General features: G+C 35.1%; 1 protein-coding gene across 2 annotated transcripts; it reads right to left on the bottom strand.

Annotated features, from left to right (window-relative positions):
- Nucleotides 1-880: 880 nt before the first annotated feature.
- On the bottom strand, nucleotides 881-19,817 carry LOC122012226 (ubiquitin C-terminal hydrolase 13-like). Of its 2 annotated transcripts, none has more exons than XM_042568701.1 (32): nucleotides 19,655-19,817; nucleotides 19,311-19,374; nucleotides 18,988-19,129; nucleotides 18,712-18,869; nucleotides 15,602-15,867; nucleotides 15,314-15,532; nucleotides 15,125-15,233; nucleotides 14,944-15,059; nucleotides 14,248-14,346; nucleotides 13,117-13,226; nucleotides 11,851-11,925; nucleotides 10,467-10,545; nucleotides 10,227-10,373; nucleotides 10,074-10,154; nucleotides 9,870-9,989; nucleotides 7,979-8,101; nucleotides 6,956-7,033; nucleotides 6,696-6,784; nucleotides 6,341-6,449; nucleotides 5,582-5,650; nucleotides 5,393-5,503; nucleotides 4,000-4,055; nucleotides 3,737-3,914; nucleotides 3,541-3,642; nucleotides 3,393-3,464; nucleotides 3,196-3,261; nucleotides 2,786-2,851; nucleotides 2,523-2,609; nucleotides 2,027-2,143; nucleotides 1,752-1,826; nucleotides 1,598-1,684; nucleotides 881-1,467 (listed from the first exon to the last, which is right to left on the bottom strand). In XM_042568701.1, the coding sequence occupies exons 1-32, from the start codon at nucleotides 19,682-19,684 to the stop codon at nucleotides 1,426-1,428; spliced, it is 3,342 nt and encodes a 1,113-aa protein (XP_042424635.1). In that variant the 5' UTR covers nucleotides 19,685-19,817; the 3' UTR covers nucleotides 881-1,425. The 2 variants fall into 2 exon arrangements, with proteins under 2 accessions (XP_042424635.1, XP_042424634.1); XM_042568700.1 differs by having other exon boundaries at nucleotides 19,311-19,377; nucleotides 19,655-19,816.
- Between the last annotated feature and the right edge of the window lie 3,080 nt (nucleotides 19,818-22,897).

Genomic DNA, 22,897 nt, shown 5'->3' with positions numbered 1-22,897 from the left:
GCGGTAGGTGGTTGTTTTCTTAGTTTCTTAAATATTTAAGGATTACGTTTTAGTTTTGATGAATTAATAGATGAATTTTTTTAATTGATGATTGATCTTAAGAATGTTGGATTGATAGGTTGTTTGTTATAAGTACTTTTTGATTTATTTTATTAGTTGATAAAAATTTTTTGTAAGGCCGAATTAATTATTATGATAATTAATTGTCATAAGTTGTATATACAGTATTAATTTAGAATAATAATAATAAAAAAAGATAGTCCTATAATTGGATTGTGTAGATATATACATTCATAGTTGTATTTCATTCAAATTGAACTTAGCAAAACATTCAGTTTATATCATTTGATTTAATTTGAGAAGAATTAGGGTTTTAAAAAAAAAGTTTATTTGATCCTCAAAATCCATGATGCGACGGAAGAGTTTGTTATTATTATTTGAAAAAAATAAAATTTATACGATGTAATTGTCTTGTATCAGTTTTGAATTTTCCTTTTCTTCTTCTACGGTTAGAAAGATAATTGTTTTTTATGCCGTTGCATATAATTTGTTACGCAGTGCATTTTATCGAATAGAAAAAACACGGATGTTATTATAACCCTTGCAATTGCATTCGTTAATAAGAATTGACATTATATTCCTCCCGAAAAGCAGAATAGATCTAACAGTATTCTCAACATCTCTGGCTTATGGTCGGACCACTCAAAAATACCATCACCAGATGAATGCAATGTAGAAAGCGACAAATCCTTCAACATAAAACCAAGAGATGTTGAATTTGCACGAGGAACAAAATGATACGCTGCAATTGGTGGTCACCACAAAATATACATAAAATTAAAAGGTGATGAACTTAGAAAAGGAAAAGATGCATGAGATGTGTTCTCATCGCAAACAATATATACGTGTATGAGCATTCAACGAAGCAGTTTTCAGCACGTCTTTTACATGGCCTTCATAGACTAAGACAACCAATACAACTAAAACCATCCCATGTTACAACCCCAATTGATAAATACGTGAAACGTATATCATAGGTAGGAAGGTAAATAAACACAAAGCAAAAGCTGAAAAGATAACAAACTATACCCTTGTATGTGCCCCCCTAATCCAAAATCTTATCTACTAAGTTACACTAAACCAAAGATAGAAATCTAAGAGAAGGCTTGATCGAGCAAAACCTATCAAGTTTTAATAAAAAGCGGGTGAGCCGTTACAAGAACTCAAGATCAAGCATCAATTCTCTGATGTTTTTCCTCCAAAATGGCCACGACACTCGGACCAAAAATATCTTGGTTAAAAGCCTCTTCACTCTACCTCACCTTTTCTGCATTGATCTTAAGAATATGCAGATCATTCTCCCCTATCCATGAATTGGCGAGCTAACAGCATGGGATGCCATGGGAGCATATCCTGATGACTTTTTCAATTATAAATTTTCACCGGCTTCTCAAATGTGTGACGGTTCTGCATGAGAATATAGGCCTTCATATATAAGAATACTGAACAAAATCCAGTGGAATTTGCCTAATCGTTGGAAAGTGTACAAATTAATTGAAAGGCCGATAGTGAATTTGAATGGAAAAGGCTAGATTACCTGATTAGTTGTGTAAGCTCTTTTTGGAGCAGTGTCTGAATGCTCTAAACCAAGAAACTGTTCCCAGGCTCCATAAATATCTCTTCTCTGCACCAATTAAATCATATGCTATAGAGATTGACAACAGAAGAAGAAACACCAAAAACAAATATACCTGAAATCTGTTGGATACTACATCTGAATCCTGGAGGTATTCAGGGCGACCAAGTGAAATAAAAGCAAACTTCCACTGATTGAACAAAAGATTTGTCAGATTCAATGAATATAAACAAAGACAGTAATAACAAAGTAAACTAGTATATTTGGCAATACTTCAATTTTATGCAAGACATGATAAGGGACACAGCTAGGTACGAAATCCTGATCTTTATAATAAAGGAAGATGTAATATAAACGAGCACTGAATCACTAAAGTAACAGGAAAAGTACCTTTGAAAATTCATCATCTGGAACTTGCAGTTTCTTCTGAATGCGTATCTTGACATTGGCTAAAGTTTCACCTTCCTTAATGACTAAGAAGAAAGGCTCTCCAAAATTCTGAACTTGCTGCAAAGAAACAAAAAAATGTGAAGTTCATAGGGAAGTTTGTCTTCACAAGATAAATAGAGAGGTAAAAAGTAATCATGGATCTGTATAATAATGCAATTAGCTAGCTAGTCTAGTTTTTGGGGCAATCCTTTAAGGTATATAATAAAGCAATTGGAAATATGTCTCTGTCAGTGCTAGAGAGTAAAGCATGTGGACATCTACACAAGGCAATTAAGTAAGAATGGGAAAAAGTTTCAGTACAGATAAAAGAAATCACACCAGAATTTGTTGGCAGAGAATATAAAATACACCAGATGGTAATTATTACCAAAAGATAAATGCATCTATTTTATTCAAAGCTCCAAAAAATAGCACAAGTCAAACATATTATACTCGCCATTTGGTTCTGATTAGGATCTCTATTAAAATGGTAAACATGAATCAAGCGATCGTGAGGCCCAAGGTTTTTCTCTTCTTCTGGAATCTGCAAGGAGAATACCCAATTGATCATAAGATACCATTAAATCACAATATTTGACACAAAATCGCACAAGTTTACCTTGAAAAGGATAGGTCTTCTAACAGAGATGAAACAACACAATAGAGCATGTAAACAATAAATTTCAGATAAATGTAAAAATATCCCCAATACAAACTCACCTCCTCTGCACACAAAGTCCAGTACTGATCATTAATGTTCTCAATCTTCTCACCAGGAGGAAAGATCTGCATGGATAAAAAGTAAGATGAAGGTTAAAATGGCAAATAGTTAGACAAGAGAGGAATTCTAAGTGTACGTAGAAAATATTGGCTTATGTCCAGTAGGATAGAATTTGACTTTGAAAATGAGCCTTAGGAATTCATACAAGCAAATCCTCAGTTTTACTGCACATGTCACATACAAGTTTTCGCTAAATTGCAATCAGGCACGTTAGTGTTTATCTCAAGACCTAATAGATGTAGCAGAGTTGACATCAGGCTTTTAGGGATCACATCCCAAACAGAAAGTCAGTATTAACTGTATGAGCTTCTTTCTCTTCCCCTAAGAGTAATAATGATAAAATGGGTACCTTGTAGATTTTGTGATAGAAAACCTCAAGCAACCTGAGTTCAGTATCAGGACGAGAGAGCTCAACCTAATATACAGATATAAGCATTAGAAGTGGTAAAACACTGATAAAGCAGCAAAATATGGCCAATTAGACACCCAAGGTAAAAACTTGAATATTTTAAAATAAAAAACAAAGTACACCAGGAATGAAGTTACCTTAGTCTTTAGGTCATTGATTACGTCAGCCACAGTGCTATTTTTTGGAAGTCGAATGCTGTGAATTGCCACCTACAAATGAGACATCTATGTTACAAGAAAATTTCATAAAACAAGGAAATATAAAGAATAGAAGGATCAACCCAACCTCCTCTTTTGTAGCATGGTGGAATGCTACTTTTAGAGTTTTTAAACCTTGCAATTCAGGAAGAGGAATATCCAATATCTCATAATACAATATATCAGATGTCTGCGGCAATTAAACTATCATCCATTAATTCACTAAATTTACTATAAACAATAAGCTTCTAAATGATAAATTATTGAAAAAATAACAATAAAACCTGGTTATAATGAACCAGCATGTCTGAAAGATGATCCACACCACGGTACTTAATTGGTTGTGGTTTAGGCTGCTGAGAATAGCAGTTATGAGATGTAAGTCGAATTTTTGTGGGATCATCTAGACCAAGATGGCGTGCAACTCTTTCAACAACATCATCATACGCAAAGAGTTTAGATCTGAACCGATATCATATGAGAAAAAAGGTTAGTAAAATAACTTAGCCAGATAAGTGTTAAAGAGAATATTTTTCTCAAAACTTACAGTTCCAAGGAAAAATCTTCCTCCTTTGGCTTCTCCAAGGATCGAAAATGAACAACCTATAACCAAAAATTATGCAAGCCTTGAGTACAAGCCTCTCAAACAGCAGGTAGGGAAGAAAACAATGTGGAATTTAGAAAATGAAATCTAATCAAACTGGCGACCAAGAGTTAGCCAAACTCACACCAAGTGAGCATTTGACCATCACATTCTCTCTTTGAAATTTAGATGGAAAGATTTTCATAGAAAAAATTGTACAGCTTTCCACCCTTGTTTTCCTCATTTTTCTTCCAAGTACATGACTGTAGTTTCTGCCATCTCTTTTCTTCTCTCTTCCATTCCGTCCAATTTAAAGAACTAAATATGGGAAACTTGACCTTCATTTTCTTTAATCAGGAAATCTGACTAAACAAAGTGACTCATGGATTAAAACTTTTGATTGCACCACCAAGTACAAGTGAAACATAGTAGTTCGATTTGAATGTTTCGCATGCTTACAATCTTTCTAGAAGCATCAAATTGGAGTAGTTAAATATAAGTAGATTCTTCTTAAGACTATGAGAAAATTAGAGGGAAAAGGAAAAAAAATAAAAGAAATGCTACACCCTTAATTTTCAGATTTACAAAATTTGTAAGAAGTAAAGAATCTGCAGGATGCATCTCAAGTTTGATTCTTCCCATCACAAAGTTTCCTCTAGAAAACATTCCCCCTTGAACTTCAGCCATGGTTTTGAAAAGTATCTGTCTGGGTAAGCATTACAGCCACCTAGTCAGACTTTCAGCGAAACACATAGATGATATACAGTCTAAGTTGATGTGCAATTAAAAATCTTATTTGGTTCATTTGAACCAATCTAACCAAACAAAATTTACTTAAAATCCTAAGCTGCCCTATGTATTGACTTAAAATATTTATTTCAGTGCATACCTACCTAGCTGCCAACCAAGGAAGATTTCAAAGATATTCTTTCCTTTAGCATTAGACCATTCCATTGTGAAAGTAGGAGGTTGAACCAACTGACAGAACACAATTGCACCACAATTGACAGAGGACTTGCAGCTGTATAGAAGCTCAATAATCTCGCATGGTAAGGTTCATATGGTGTCTTGCTCCACTCTCAAGGGTGACAAATAGTAAGTCAATTTAGTATGGCATACAGATACTACCAGTACCTTACTGAACGCCAGCTACATGGTACAGACAGTTTTTGAAACCTTGACTTCAGTATCTAATAAAACTTCTGGATCACATGTATAAAAGGCTGCCATTATTCAATAAATTTGTCTTCTTAGGGTTTTCCAGATAACTCCATTGGAAAAGGCTACAAGTCTCCAGATGGAATTACATGATGAAGCATTCTAGGAATGGCATTTACTCAAGTTGAGGAAGACAGACCTGGCGGTTACGAACATATTCCAAGAAAGAGGGAACATCAGGATACTGAAACTCATCTCTATTTGCTGATGTTAAAGCTCTTTGATAACAAATGATATCTCCGTCTTCAAGCTACATTCAATGAACAAGTTAAGTGAAGAAGTGGAATTACAGGAGAAATGTAAAAGAACTATGTATCTATATAGATACCTGGCTTGATTTGAAAGAAATCTTCTTATCAATGCGTTCACACATAACATTTGATTCGAACTTTATTTCCTATACATTGTAGCAGAGCGAAATTAGATCCTTATCTGGTATTAACATAAGACATGTAAGTAGATTATCAAGATACTTTGTTAACAAGAAGTTAGATTCCTCTGTTTAATTAATACAATAAGACATCTATATGAGAGTCTTAACACAAGTGAAAAGGATATCTTTCAATAAGCTACTTCTGGGACAGTTCTAAACTGGAACTAGGATATCAACTTGGATTATTTATTGAAATAATATCAAACTTTCTTTGTCCGAACTGTAATCAACAGCTAAAAAGAAACAAGTTCCTTCTCTTGTCAACAATTAGTTTGGCCAGCTCCCACCTTCTAATAACATGAAAAACCTTGGAAACTGAAATATTAAGCATAATGAAAATTTTGAAAACCTTTAAATGGCAGCTAGCTTGTGAAAAGAATTTACAATTCATCATTTCTTTTATTATTTTGCTAATAAAAATCATGCTTTAACAAAAGATGAGGTCAAATTGATGTTGCACAGAATATTTAAATAATGATCAGTTTAACACATGACTAGAACTTCAAAGATCATGTAATTCCAACTTAATATTTGTCTTTAGTATTAGGAGTGTACTCTGCATTGATTCTTTATCCCTAGCTATGAAGAACATATTTGTAAACCCAAGTTAAAGAGATGAAGGAATCCATTGCCTCCATTGCACGTAAACCACACCTCATAAAGTTCAATTTCTTCATTTGCAGAAAATTCAGCCATTTCAATCAATTTTGAGAGTATGTCAATTGGTTTCCCAAGAGCCTTCACAAACAGCCTTCCTACAAATCTACAAACACAAAAGAAGAATAAATAAAACATTAAGAGAATATTGGCCCATAATAAGATTCTCTTCCATTATATATTTTTGAGGATTTCCGATCAGAAACTACTTTGATAGCAAAGGATAGCCGCCTATGTAAACAATAAAAACTCCTGAATTTCACATTGGCAGGAATTTTTTGCACTAAACTACTCTTTCAGAAGAAATAAGGTAAACTCGTAATCAAAATAATTGAGAAGGAATAAAGCATACCTCAGATCTTTTTTTTCAGGGTCATAGAGCTTGAAGAAAAGTAGTATGTCCTCCTTTGTTTTTAGTGGTGGAGGAAGAGGGTGAAGATCCTAGGTCGCCACAATTGATAAAAAAATTGCGTCAGGCAATATGAAAAGAACATGAAGCTTTTGCTGGAAAATATCTTCACCTTTATTATAGATTATGAGTACAAAATACAGAATGTCAAAAGGAAACAACCCAATATGAGTGGGTTGCACAAAACTGAAAAATGGATTTACCAGTCCAAGCTCTACTTCCAAGAAAAGCTTCAATTCAGCATTATGTGCCTTATTTGAAACCTCCCTAAGCTCTCCAACCTATACATGTTTATAGAAATAAGACAAGCAACAGTTTGACACTAGGGATCATCCATGATATATATGCAATAAACAGAAAATAGTATCAATCAATATTAATTTGTACACAAAAGGACCACATGGAAGTACATGAAAAAAATCACTTCAATGAAGATGACATGAACAAATGTTTTTAAAAAATTGGAACAATTTATGGGGGCACAAAATCTATCAAAAAGATAGAATATACAATCTGGAGTTGGATGAAGAATTATAAAAGCAAATCGAAGGTTTCGACTTCAATATCACTAAACTATGTACCGACATTCACTCATGTTCGGCAAGTACTTCAGGTCTGGATGAGGCTACTCAAACTCCTTGGCATTCACTCTTTGTTTTTTTTGCAATTCACAACCCAAATGGCAAGGCATTTAGGTGAAGTTCCTTTAATAGTTGAGCAACACCAAGATGATCTCACTTACCAATGCAATACTAAAGGGAGGAGTTCTTTGCTCTCTCCATAATCCCTCAATCTCCACATCATTAGAGGTGAAGGACAGACTCAGGTATCATGTTGAGGTTGAGTGAATAAATTCCATCTCAAATTAACTAGTCACTGCGAAGGACACCCACTTATGATATTAGACATTATAGAATATCGTAAAAATAGCTCCAATAGATCCCTTGGTCCATCAAGGGCTGAAATACATGTGAAAGCCCAACAAAACCCATTCCAATCCAAAACACCAAGATACTAAGGAGGAGATCCCTGTTTAAGAAAATCTCAACAAAGCACAAGAAAATAGGTACATTGATTTTCATGTTCACTTGGCCGAGGAACAATAAGGCAGTCTAACATAGGTGCAATATCTTGATAAAAATTGCATAATAAACAGTTAACTTTTAGTTCCATGTTTTACAGAGAACATTTTGAAACAAAAGTGGACAGAACTATACTATACTTACGGACTGAGCTTCTTCCTGAGGCAATAAAGGCCGATTGGGTCGATATGTGTGGTTTTGCCGCTTGGCCCACAACCAGAACCGTTGAAACTGCACTGGAATGCCAAATTCTATAGCCACCTCCTCCTGCCAATGAAATTGTTTATGCATAGATTAAATTTGCAGGCCAATAAAGAAGCAATACAATGATATAGGGAGATAATGTATAATGCAGAACCTGGGTCAGTTAAACCTATATTAAAGGTGTTCAAAAAAGAATTGTAGGATCTAAGTCAAGTAACTGTCATGCATATGGCTGATCTGACAATGCATATGAATGTGAGAATTCTACAAGGTGAACCAAACCAAAAAAAATCAAAAATTGAATCCACTTCTAGTATAGTGCATCTATATCATTTGTTAAGATGATCAATGAATATTACTAATTTGTATTGCTCCTGTCTTTTCCTCCATACAAAATAGAATAGCTATTTTGTATTTTCAATCCCTAACATTTGAAACTTCTTCTAAACAGAACTATAATTCATATCATCATCATTATTTAAAGGTAACTACTTTGGATTGGGAGAACCAATATTTGAAATCTCATTTTGTGCTAAGAATTGGTCCCCAGCCAGAACAACACAATGTCATGCCATACCAGGGTAAGATGACACACAATTTCAAAGGCACTAATGAGAAGAAGAAAGAGGAGAAAATGAAGGTGGTGAGGAGTAAAGGGGAGAAGAGGAGGGATAAGACCATATAGTTATTTAAGGCATGAGGCATCCAAAATCGCATAGGTGTTATGAGGCCCGAGGCGCACTACGCAAAGTGAGGAGTGTGCCTTAAAGATGCTTTGGGTATAAATTTTTACAATTTAAACATATATAGGGAATTTCTGCCAAAATATTTCACTAACAAAACTATAATCTATAAAATATTAAACAATAATGTAAATATAAAATTCACTAACAAATAAACACATTATGCACATAATTTTTTTTAAAAACTTCAAATATCTAAATAATCAAAATCTTCATCATCTTCCTCAATCATATCATATCATCATCACCAGATGTTTCGGATTTGTATAGCTGAATCTTCATCTGTTTCCTCAAGACTGATTTCTTCCTCCTCTCACAAGGAGCATGCTTAAGGTGCACATTGCCTAGCCGTGACTTGCGCCTAGGCGCAGCCAAGCGAGTGCCTTTAATAATTTTTTTTCTAGCCGATCACTTTTTTCTACCAGTCCATGAATGATGTCGGAGAAGTCAAAATCGTCCCTCAGTTCACTCAAGTTGAAGTCAAAGTCATTCCATTATTCTGTCAATGTGATTGAAGTCTCAATGTCGGATCAATTACAAGAAAAAAAAATGATGCCCAAAGTCATTTTGTCATTCATAGGTCCTGGCCTACAAAACAAGGACTGCGGCGACATTAGCTTGGGCAAAGGATGAACATGAGAAGGATGAGCTTGCAGCTTGCTTGTAGGTAAAGGATGAGCTTGCAGCTCACTTGTAGACACTGGATGAGCTTGTGGCTCAATGCGTACGAACACACAGATGAAGGATGAGCTTCCAATGAAGGAACTGCTTGCGCACTTAGGGTTTCCAACCTTGCATGTTGGTTGGCATGTGAAACAAAAAAAATTCACCAATGACTTATGGGCATAGACTGAAATTTGAAAAGCTGGTCAAAACTATAGTTTCACATAAAAGTATTGAAAAATACTCATTGCTTTAATTATTATTAAAGATAGGACGAGATGAAATATTTCATATTGTAATAACACAGCTTAAAACTTATAATAAAATAAGCCTGTTAAAATAATATATAATTATGTGTATGTCATGATCTTGTGAAAACCTATTGGTTTCTTCCATTTGATCAACTAGCTTGATCACCTTTTTACCTTAAAATGGTTGAATGGCAATTGTTTTTGGATGCGAAAGCTCCGAACTTTGTCGTGGTCTACAAGATCAAAAAATATTTCCCTTCCAATTTGTTCTGTCAAATCCTCATTCCGAGCCACCTACATGGGTTACGGAAAAAAAAGACTTATAATGCAGGAAAAATAACAGAAGATATCTCAGTACACTGGAACCCTACATCAAACCTTTATGATAGTGTAAAGGTGGGCCTCAGCTTTCTCTTTCTTCTTGTGCTCCTTCTCTTCTTGTTCTTTCTTTAGTCTAACCTGTGGGTATTAATCTGTGAATACCAGAAAGATATTTGACTACTATATAACTAACAAATCTCATCAACTTACTCTGAGATGCTCAGCAATGTCTTTCTCATCCGCATTACACATAATTTTCTCCTTATCACTTTCACGAATGTACACAAGCATATAAGCATTTGAATATTTAGTAAATTTAAATGGAGTATTGTTGAAGCCAGGATTTGTCTGGGGTAACTTCAAGACAAAATGGTAAAAGGCAGAAGCAGCATAAGAAGGGTTGCAATAAGAGACATTAGCATTAAACAAGATTGTGGTTATTTTTCAAACCTCCTCTTCACCACCATACTGCTCCTCCAGTGCCCTTTTTGCATCTTCCTTAGTTACCCTCTCATCATCAAACTTATACCTGTGATGAAATTTAGCTTAACTTCACATAGTTTATAAAAACACTAACTAATACTATGTAGCTTGCCCATATAGTTTAGTTAAGAGAACATGAACTCTAATTTAAGCATCGATGAAAAAAGTGACTCCACTAAATTTCAAAATGCAACATAATTCATTCTAGAAACTTCACAGTGAATAGTCAATTCAGAAAAGAAACAATTAACTTTCTACAGTTAGGTAAGACTAATTAACTAAATAAAGCATTGCTCATAAGCTTATCAAATAATAGTTGCAAACGAAAAGCTTAACATAGCATGTAATCATAACATTGAAGGCTTTCGTCTTGTTAGCAATACTGATCAACTGGGAACAAAAGCGAAGTACAATAAATAACCATCACACTCAGTGTTCTAAATGGTAGTCGAGACTGCCGCTTAGGTAGGAGGCGAGCATCAACTGCACCGCCTTTGCCTGAGGTGGTGCTTTAGGTGGTAACTCACCTCCTTCCGCCACCACCGCAACTGGAACCGCTGTCGCCGTCGCCGTTTCCGAAAACGTCGCCTGGTGTGATGCATCTGGACTCATCGTGCTCGAACAGGGTATAGTTGTAAGTTAGGGTTTAATTAAATAACTTTAGGTTAATAATTTTAATCAACTCATAATTATAATTGGGATAATTTAAATAGACTTAATTAAAGCCTAATAAAATTATCCCATTATATATATATATATATATATATATATAATTTTTTAATATTTAGATTAAAATTTTAATTTTTAATTAATATATTTTATTAAAAATAAATATTATAAAGAATAATGATTATTTATAATATATGTATAAAAAATAGTAAAAAAAATTCAACAGCTTAGGCATTGGGCGGTCACTGACTATCCCGCTATCGTCTACTGTCATTTACAACACTGATATTATCAAATAACAAGAACTCACTGCCTCATACATTTAATCACGGTGAAGCAAAAGAAGAAAATTCAAATAGTATTATGGTTAAGACAATATGAAATACACCTTTAGAAATGGCCAAATGAAGTCCATAACTAAGAGGCTGACAACATCTCATAGTGAAGGATTCAAAATATAAATGTGATTAATTCATATCTCAATTCTCAATCGAATCATCCGACTCTGTGCAACTAGTATAATGAATGACATTTGGTATTGTTTGCAACCATAAACATTTAGTAGTATCTAGTCTGGAGTATATTTGGTAACCTATGGCTGCTTAAGGGTTAATTCATATTTTCATTACATATACCTAACAATAGTGTATACTCTATAAGGTACAGGTATAAGGTTAAATACCACTGATCTGATAGAGTTGGTCGTATGAAAGCATAATAATGTCCGCCATGCACCCCACCACTGTGAACAAGAATGCTGCAAGCCAAGAGAAGAAACAAATAATAAATCATTGGAAATCAGCTAATACTAATTATTTCATATTAGACATTTACAGAGAAAGACAACTAAGCCAATGATCCAATAATTCATTAGGCAATTATGGTAACAGTTTTTCAACTTTAAACAGGCATTTATTAGATTGCCCCACTTACATTTATGAGAGTAGTTATATCTTATAAGACATCAATGCTGCTGCAAGCTCAAATTCTTTTAACTAATTTTACCCTCCCAGTTTGGATGCTGAGGCTATATTATAAACTTGCAGCAACAACCACACTGAGTTTTGCTAGTCACCAAGACCAAGTTGTATTAAATTATTAACTATGACCCATCTTTGTATGTCATCCTTTAGTTTTCCTTTATTTCTTTAGAACCATTCATAATTTAGTATGATAACAATAGTCCTAATTAGAATTAAGATAACAAAGTCAATTTGGATTTAAAGTGCAGCATCATTCTCCAGCATGAGATGATTAATTTACTTAATTGGCTGATGAATTTTTCCAATTCATGATAGAACGTTCATGAAATCCAAATATATAAACTATGAATTCGGTCTCTTAATTTCATTGGTATAATGTAGGATCATTATTTGTTTTATATATACATGTTCAAGAGTCTAATGAGCAATTTAAATAACTAAATACAAATCAAAAGTATCTTTTTCCCACTATGATAGGAAAATACATATTTGTCTTGCATAGTTAATAATCAACTTTGAGATTTACATAGTTGAGATGCATACTCGTGATGAATTTGATGACAAAAGGGATCAATATTCTTGCAAAACAATTATCCAAATATGTTGTGAATTTAACACTTAAACTATATGCCTCTTTGGGACAGTTTCTTTTGGCAATGAATAACTGAAAATTATATTGTGGTACAGAATGACAGATAGTTAATTAGATGACCCTTCAATTACTTATATGGAAAAATTCATAATGATTTGACCACTCAAATATTTTAATCTTTAAACAAGCATTGATTGCAATTTCAACAGACTTCTATCTATCGGAAACAATTTTAATGATATTGTCATTTTGAATTTTATCAGATTAGTATTTCATAATCCTTCAAACCTAGTAATTTTTGCTCCAACTGTCTCTTAGGTGCAGAAGCTGTCATTTCTTAGATTTAGTACCCTTTTAAAAATGAGAAAATTACCTGTGAAGAGTATAGAGGTTACAAACCCTCCTGTCTGCATCAGGAGAAAGATATCTACCATTATCTCTATCAAGGTCCAACTGAAGAGGAAACTCATACCGATCATTTATCTGCATTCCAATGGATGATTAATTACAAATATAGGGAGAAAAAAACTATACATACTATATGAAGTCATTTAATTAGTTCTTCAAGCTCAAAGTGGATCAATATATGTATTAATCCATTTTACTATAGTATTTCAAGCCCAAAGTGTGAATCAAAATATGAATCATGTTGATGATATCAACTTAAGTAAATGTGTTATTGACTCAATTATGCTGTGATAGAATGTATCCTATAATTGTCAAGGACAAAGATGTGATATTGAAGAATAATGGCTAGAATGAATCAATCACTGAATGAAACCATACTAATAGATGTATCTGAAGCTAGATCATCTCCCTTTTGAAGGAGATAAAGTTTATCACCCTTGAATATTTCAGAGTATTAAACCCAAAAACTGAGCTAAACACCAAGAGTGTGTGCCAAGCTTCGAGATGGAAATAGAGATTTACTTTTATTAACTTACTGGGTCACATTAAGTAGATGATACAATCTTGTTGTCTATGTTCCCATAGAGCCAATGTCCCACATACGTGACCAAAGGAATATAAACAAACTGGAATGAGAGGAATGATTTACAAAACATCTGAATACTATTTAACAACTGAAATAGTTGTGCAAATATAACAAAGAAGTGGAAGAATAAAAGTGAAACATCAAATTTATGTAGGGACTCATTGATGCCTTAGAATATGGTTTATAAACCTCTCTTTCAAGACCATTGTTGTGGTGTTATCTCATTTCATGACCCTAAGCAAAATTATCATCTATGATCTAGTCAGAGATGATATTTCAGTCAACATCGCAAATATTCATTTTGCAATCAAAATAAATTTTTAAAAATTCCAACACTTGATGCTCTGCTAGCCAGCCAACGCCTCCCAAGTTCCAAATCTTAGATAAGAGAGACTTTTTCATCATGTTACTGATAAATTTTTAGGAACTGAAGGAGAACTAGAAAAGCTATAATAAGCTACACATAAAAAAACCTGCATGAATGAGCCATAGTGTCAACAGCTCACTGACCTTCACCATTGTATCTCGCATGAAATCATATTCAAATCGCTTGAGTTGGAGTTGCAAAACTGGTGGGAAATCAATGAACAGAACACCTTTCTTAGCATCCTGAGAGAACATAATTATAGAGGTGAAAGTAAATCCTGAATCTAATAGAACCACACAATTATAAATAAATAAAAAATAAATAAATAAGGTATCGTCATAAAAAGAATGTACAAGTGTTAATGGTTCCATTTTCTAAATGCAGAGGACAATATGTTACATCCATCTAGATCCCTTAAGTTCCAAATTTAGTTTTTTTAGATTCTTAACAAATATCAAGCACTCATTGCTAACAAGCAAAGAAAATCCATCAGACAAACATCCATAAGAAGAAAACAAGCAAATAATCAGTGAAGCCAGCATTATGTCTTATGCACTATCATTTACAGCTCTAATGAGAATTATGCAGCAGTAGCTGATACATGTATTTCAACATCATAGACTAACATATCAGGTGCAAAAATTGAGATCATAACTACATAAACCACTACAAAGAAAATGCCAAGATGGTAAGCAAATGTTACAACACTTAACCTGATCATAAAGCAGGAAAATGAAAAGTGAACGAGCAATTACTTCTCCATGCAGATACAGGCTTGATTTAAATTAACCATGGGCAAAAAGATCCATAAAAAAGATCAGCATTTAAGTTCAACATACCTGTAACCCATGGTTTTCTGCTTGATATTTATTATCCCCATCAAGCTGCTCTACCTCAACATACTTATCAAATGAAGCATAAACATCACGGCAACCCTTTACATCTAGCTGCAGATCTATATAAAATACAACCAAGTAATTAAATAAAAATATATCCAAAAGTTGCAAAAGTCATACATACCATAGAAGGACTCTTTTCTAGTAGATTTGTAGTCCACATTAATGCATTCAATATAGTTCATGTGATGTCCTTCAAACAAATGCTGAATTGTGCCCTCAACCACAGTACCCTGTGTCAATATTTAAAGTACAACAAATTTAATGAATGAAATAGACCAATGTCAATGTAAATCTTTTGCAATTTTCAAACCTTCATCTTATCTTCCAGTTTTTCACATAGAACTCTGTTGAGTTCTTGGACATCATGTTGCATAAAAGAATCATATGTGTCCCAACCAAAAGATTTCGTCAATTCCTTTGTAGCAACACTGTTGTCACTATATTGAAGTTTATAAAAAAGACTCTGCAGAGCCAGGGGAATGCTCCCAGAGGGAATATCATTCTCTGTAGTTGGCATATGATAAACAGCCTGGAAATAAGATTTAGGATCATTCACTAAGAATATCGATAATAGAACTAAATGAACATTCAGACCTACCTTTCTGAAGTATGGAATGTGATACAGAGTCTGTAAAAGAGAGTTCATGTAACAAGTAGCTCCTTGGTTCTTAAGGCCAACATAACCTGTTTCCTTTTTCGAGTCATAACTCCAGTAATCTACAACCTTACGGACAGTAACTTCAGCTTCGATTACACATGAATCGTTAACAAGATATCCTCTACTTGGATCATAGAGCTCACTTAGGGACATAAATGAAGTAAAACCCCAGTCACTTTCTCGTCCATTAAATTGATGTTGCGTATCTGCAAATAGTAAAAAAAAAAAAAAAAAAAAAAAAAAAAAGAAGGTCAGCGTCAAAATACTGAAAGATATTTATAACTGAAGCGGACAGAAGTCGTAGTTGTATCAACATTTGAAACTCAAAAGATACAAATGTCAAAATGAATATGTATGTGAGAAGCATTCCGAAAACTTAGACGAACATTCTAGAAATCTCCACACTATTTCTATCAAAAAGAAAAGTATGGTCATCCATAGAAAGCCCTTAATGTTGTCGCATTATCAAAAATAACAACAGCAACAACAACAGCAATAACAACCACCAAGTCTTATTCCACTAGGTGGGGTCGGGTATATAAATCCTTTTACGTAGCTCTATCTCCTACTATATCATCATCTATACTTAAATAAATTTTATTTTATTTTACAGTTGTTAACCAAGTCTTTTGTTTTATCTTCCTCTTCCTCGTTTGATATGTGTGTTTGTCATAGTTTCACATCGCCTAACTGGAGCATTTATTGGTCGCTAAGTACATGCATGTACCATCTTAAACGTGTCTCCCGGAGTTTCCCCTTAATAAATGCAACTCCGACTTTCTCTCTAATGCTCTCATTTCTTATTTTTTATTTATCAAAAATAAATTAAAAAAAAAAAACATCCGAGGATCTTCTTAACTACAGATAGAATAGTTTAGTAACAACAGTTTAGTTTAAAAAATTGGATATTTCAAGCAGTAACCATTATCAACCTATTCCACAAAAAGAAAAGAATATCCTTGGATCAACCTTATCCACAATTCTCAATTTTGTTAGACCAAAGGGATAACAGCCATTTTTATTCAGAAAAGTTAAAACATAATTCTTAATAACATTCTCTTAAAGATTATTTTTATCATTCTAGGCATACTAAAAAAAACATTTGCAATGACACTTAGTGGGCAAACAACCACTCAGGTCACACACTCCCAGATAGAAAAAAAAGACTGAGACAACCATCCATTCTAGAATAAATGTCAGAAATCTGAAGAGACTTCAGCAGATATTACCATAGTAGTTAGAATCATATGATTTCTGATTCATATCTTAACAATACGTTAGGATTCACATACAAATTGATATGGTTCTTATATATGAATTGGAAAACTAAAAGAATTATTTGTTTGGTTGCATATAATCCAAAATAATTCTTATTTTATACAATTCTAGAAGTCATCAAAAGTTTAATCTAACCAACTAAAAGTAAATGTAATTCATTAAGAAATAAATTGAACACAATAAACTAGAAATTAAACTTAATTTATTATAAAACAATAAAGTGACAACAGATTTTATATTATATGATAGAAGCATAAAGCTCCAACAAAGTAGAATCTTGAAGTCAAAGATGACATAGAAGAAAAAAGTGTAGTGACTTAAAAGTCATTGCATTTCCAATTTGTCTTCAATTTAATAATACTAATTTTTTCTATATCAAATGCATTTGACTAGGGTTGTAAACGAGCCGAGCCGAGCCGAGCCGAGCCAAGCTTTAGGGTGTTTAAGCTTGTTTGATAAGGTAACTAAACCAAGCCGAGCTTAAAATGAACCAAGCTTTTGAAATGATTGTTCAAGCTTGGCTTAGTTTATTTTTTATGAGCTTGAGCTTGTTTGAAGCTTGGCTTGAGCTTGGTTCGTTTAGATGTTATCGAGCTCTCAATTCAAACTTGGCTTGAGTTTGGTTCGAGCTTGACTTAAGCTTGGTTCGTTTAGATATTATCGAGCTCTCAATTCAAACTTGTTTAATTGTTTGAAACTTTTAGTTGTTTGATTGATTATTGAGATTGATAATTCAAGCTTATTTATTTTATTTTATTGTTTATTTAGCAAAAAGAGTTTTATTAATGAATATGGTTCATGTACATTGTTCACGAACGTTGTTCACGAATATTAACGAGTTGAACACATATGTGTCAAGCTTGTTTGTTTAGTTTAACGAGCTATTCAAGCTTGTTTATTTAATTAATCTTGTGTATATTGAATGAACATAAACAAGCTATTACCAAGCCGAACACTAAGCTTGTTCACGAACACTTGGTTCATTTACGGTCCAACATTTGATCATAAGGTTTCCTAATGAAATAAACAATAATTTATATATTGTCATCTAGATTAATGAAAATCAACTTATTCCATCCATTGTATTATCCTGCTAAATGAGATACCAAAGCAATCAAAACTATATGAATTTTAACTTATTTTATAATTTTTTTATTTGAATCTTGTGATTCACAATTTGGTGTGATTCCCAATTTGACAATTCACAAAAATGATTTACGACATGAATCCCAATTTAACAACCTTTGATATGACAATAGATATGAGGGAGAGAATATTTCTAGTAGGCAGTTTGTTTCTGAATTCAAAATGTGGTGAAATATTGTCAAACACATAGTTAAACAAACATTGAGGATATCAACCTTTCCGCTTACCAACAAGACAATTCAGGACTCTGTATTATGTACAACTTTAACATCTATCAAACTATTTGCAATATTTAAATATCAAAAAATTAAATAGTATGACTGTATGACTTGATCTTACAAATGAAACTAACTTCTGAATTATCACATTATCAGAATATTTTGATCTTTGCATCATGTTATCTTTAACAGTTGTTTTCTTAATTATTCAAATGAAACTAATAATTGATGTGTCACAACTATCAGAATACTTCAATCTCTGGATCATGTTATCTTTGACAGTTGTTTTCTATAACTTTTGTTTCAAGTTGTGCACTTGATTCCACACCATATCAGACTCTCGTGCCTGCCTCTTTGCAACAAAATTGATGCATAAAAATGACCAAACATGAAAAAGAGATGAGATACCTTTTCTTATTGTGTACTTCCCATGAATTTGATTGACAACTGCAAGCGCGAACTGTGCATATCTATTCCAGCCATATGGTAAGGTAGCTGAATCAGCAACATCAAGGTATATAGACAGGTGGTCAACATTATTTCCCTTGGGAAAAATCAACACTCGCCTGTGACAGCAAAATCAAGCATGAATCTTCAAACCCCTCAATTATTTTTCACTGACTAAGACAGATCGTGCACACCTAGAGAACAGAGACGCAGTGTGCACTAAATGTATCAGCTTACCACTTGTATCCCCCGACAAAAAAAATGTCAGAGTAGAGCTTCTTGGTGTTCGACCTAGAGAAGTTCTCAATTGACCACCTATATTTGAACGTAGGAGGATCCTCCAACTGATGATTCTCAGGTGCTGGCTCGGATGATATAACTATAACGATAACGAATGCGAGTTAGAAAAAAAAACACATAAAAATCAAAAACCTAAATTCAGTAGGCTAGACGCAATACGAAGCAGAGAAAGTAATTTCATTCTCCAATCAACAGAAACGTGCAACAGGCAACAGCTATCTTGAAATCAAAAACATCAACTAAAAAACAACAGCAGTCACCTTCCATCGGCTGGGGTCCCGCCGTGAACTCCTGATGTGGAACCAGTATCTCCTCGTCCTCTTGCTGCTGCAAAAACCGAGGCATACAAATCAGAGCTCAGATCCATCAAAAACGGCCACGCCTCGATCAAAAAAGGCTCCCCAGTAGACACAAGAAGTGGGTCAATAGGCATCCCAATTTGACCCGATTCACGGGGCAAGTAGCGCCCCGCTCTCCCAACCCTAGAACTCATGCGAGCCACGCTGGAGAGGGCGAGATCGCCAATTCGAAAGTACGACCCATCTCGAAGTAAAGAATCAACAACTAGGTGAATGAGCGGAGGCAAGTGTTGGAAGAAGCGTACGTCGAGAGGGGGCGGCGTCATCATAGTCATGAGTGGCCGGTCGCTGCTGTGGCAGGGAAGATCCGGCCCAGGACGGAGGATCAACGGAGGAGGAGGGAATTGAGGAGGAGGAGGAGCGAAGGAGGGAAAGGAGAGGGGTAAGAAGAGAGGAAGAGACTTCCGACGACGAGACCGAAACATAAATTGGCCAAGTAGATGGTCGAGTGTCTCGCATAAAATTACGCGGGGCCCACGAACCACCCTCGTGTCACCGTATTAGTCCGGGTGCGAACCATAGATGGGTATGCATGGGTCGACCGCAGGAGTGGCTGCTGGACCTTTCGCGACCCGAAGTTGCGTCCCCACAACAACTCCCTCCTCGTAAGGGTCGGATCAGTTCAACCAGAACACCTATATAGATCCGATGAATTGACCTGATTGATTGGACTAGCTGATAACGGTCAATAAGACAATAACAATTAAGAAAGAAAGTGACGGTGATAAAGATGGTCGAATGAAAAGTTAGTCGACGTGAGATTAAAATCAAGCGGTGAAAGTTATATAGTCGTATGAATTTGAAATTATTTGTTAGGATCTAGACACCAGTTAGAGGGATGAATAATTTTTCATTTAAATCGTCGTTTCATATATCTGTTAATACGTAGCGGAAATACAAATAATACTAACAAAAGAAAGATAACTCTAAGCACTATAATGAACAAGAAAGATATCAAACCTCATACGTTCATGTAATGTAGTTCGGAGATCATTTACTCTAATTCTACGGCTGTCCGTAGGATAGACAATCCCGATCTGTCGATGGATAATTCCTCGGACAACTTTCGGCTAGCTTAAGTAGCTCATTGTGGGTGGAGAAACCTCGCCACAACCTCGCACAAACACACTTGATCACACGAGAGCTGCTTGGTAGACTCTAATAAGAGTTAACCACCTCTATTTCGTCAACCTCAGCCACTCATCCCGAGCTCTCTTAAATAGAGCTCGAAAGGAATAGCTTGTTGTTCCTGCCGTTATCAGTCGACTGATCATACCACCAATCAAGTTGTTCTTGTCGTTACCAGTCGACTAATCATACCACTAGTTGACTGGTCCTCTGTGAAATTCAACCGTTATAATCCAATGACTCGATACCAGTCAACTAATATCAAGACTAGTCGACTGACCCACTTCGGTTGAGAGAATAGAAGCATTCTGTTTTCTCTCAGTTCAACTACCAGTCGATTGGTCCTCTGTATATACATCAGTCGACTAGTATATACACCAGTCGATTGGTAAACCTTAAACCTAGGATTTTACCGTAAGTACAATTTCCCAGTACTCGTCCTCGCTCGTACAACCTTGGCCTTATAGGATCAATACGTGCTAGAGGGGGGGGGGGGTGAGTAGCACTCTTGGTTTTTTCACGTTTTCGGAAAACACAGAATAGAATGCAGCGAAAATGAAGATAGAATAAAGCAAGTGTTAACATTTTTAGTTACTTGGTTTGGAACCTTTGATGACTCCTACTCCAAGGTCTGCAATCGTTGATCACTTTCGTTGGACAATTCGCTACCAATTTAGAAATTACAAATATAGATATGAAGTACAAAAATAATACAATTGAAAATACTCTTAATTAAAATTATACCGATGACTTCTAAGTATCTGAAAGGTTGAGCTTTCTGTCGTCAGAGCAGAGTTCGAGCGTTGTAGAGGTTCTCGTAGCAGCGCATGGAAGCTAATGATTATCTGAGTTCATTGTTCCGAACTACTAGGTTGAGGTATCCTTTTATAGCCAAGCTAGACCTGATCCAAATCCACTGATATCAGGATCAGGTTTGACTCGAGTTTGATCGGTCGACCGATCCCCTTGATCGGTCGACCGATCCCCTTGATCGGTCGATCGAACCTTCTAAACTTGTCCAGCTTCTCGTCCAAATGTCGCTGCTTCAAATAGGATCTTCCTTTGGTCGATCGATTCTGTCGTTCGATCAACCGAACTCTCGACGCTCCTCGGCTTATCTGGTCGATCAACCCGGTCTGAAGTTTATTCCCTATTTGGTTGACTGAACCCTCGGTCTACACTTCATCACGAGTTGAAATCTGCTCTTCTGGCTTAGGGGTTCTGTCGACTGATCCAGGCGTTGGGTCGACCGAACACGACATAATTTGACCCTGCATAAATATTAGTTTTCCTACAAAATAGAATTAGAATAAAAGATAAAACAGTATATAAAGATTAACTTTGACAGCCTTCTGACTGTCCGGTTCTGACTTTGAGTTTCCCTGAAACTCTAGGTCGGATCTACGCCTACTGTTATCTCTTTAGAGAACATGTCCTCACCTACTCCTTTAAGGAGAGTTTACCTTTTGCTAGACTGGACCTCCATATCGTCTGGACTTTTGCTTAGCATCCGGGACTTCAGGACTTCATGCTGACCGTCCACTCTACGACCCGTTCAGACTTTTATCTGGTCTACGACCCCCAAGATTTTCACCTAAAGTCCTCGACTCTAGGATTTCGTCCAAAGTCCTCAACTCGCCAAGACTTTGCCCAGTCCCCTAGAATAGAACTTCGTTACCTAATCGCAACTAGAATTTTCTATAACCTAGGGTTATCATCCCCTAGGACCTAGGGTTACCTTCCTAAAGTTTTCCACCTGCCTAGAATCTACTAGGACTTTTGTCTAAGAACACTTAGGACTTTTTTGCAAGCTCATTCACACTTGTTATATAATAAATAACCTTAATTTTGAACCTTTTATCATTATCAAAACACAAGTTCGATCGTCTGGTGCTCCCTACTCCAATAGACCTTACTTTCTACCCTCCTCCATCGGCCTTGCGCCCCTCGGATGTCTCCCCATCCTTTACACCTTGCCTTCTGGAGCTTCTATCGGTCTTATCCTTGTTGTCGGGGTTTTTATTGTCAAGAGACTCCTCACCTTTGGGACTTCAACTTTACCAAGTTACACTTGCCAAGACTACATATGTGGACTTACACCGCCAAGACTCCACGCACTTGGATTTTCACCATTATCAAGATCACACTTGGACTTTTTTGTACCTGCACACTCAATAGACATATCAAATACAATAATAAACCTAACTTAAATTTTTACCCAAACATCAAAACCTATGGTACCTAGATTGCTCTAACAATCTCTCCCTTTTTTATATTTGGCAACCAGTTTAAGTTAGGAAAACATAAATGCAATAACACTGTAAATAAGCATGCATATCTACTCATGCATAAGTTATGAA

Source organism: Zingiber officinale, chromosome 8A, assembly GCF_018446385.1.
Source record: "Zingiber officinale cultivar Zhangliang chromosome 8A, Zo_v1.1, whole genome shotgun sequence".
NCBI lineage: Eukaryota > Viridiplantae > Streptophyta > Magnoliopsida > Zingiberales > Zingiberaceae > Zingiber > Zingiber officinale.
The sequence above is the reverse complement of the archived record's forward strand: the minus strand, read 5'-3'. Positions and strand labels throughout refer to the sequence as shown.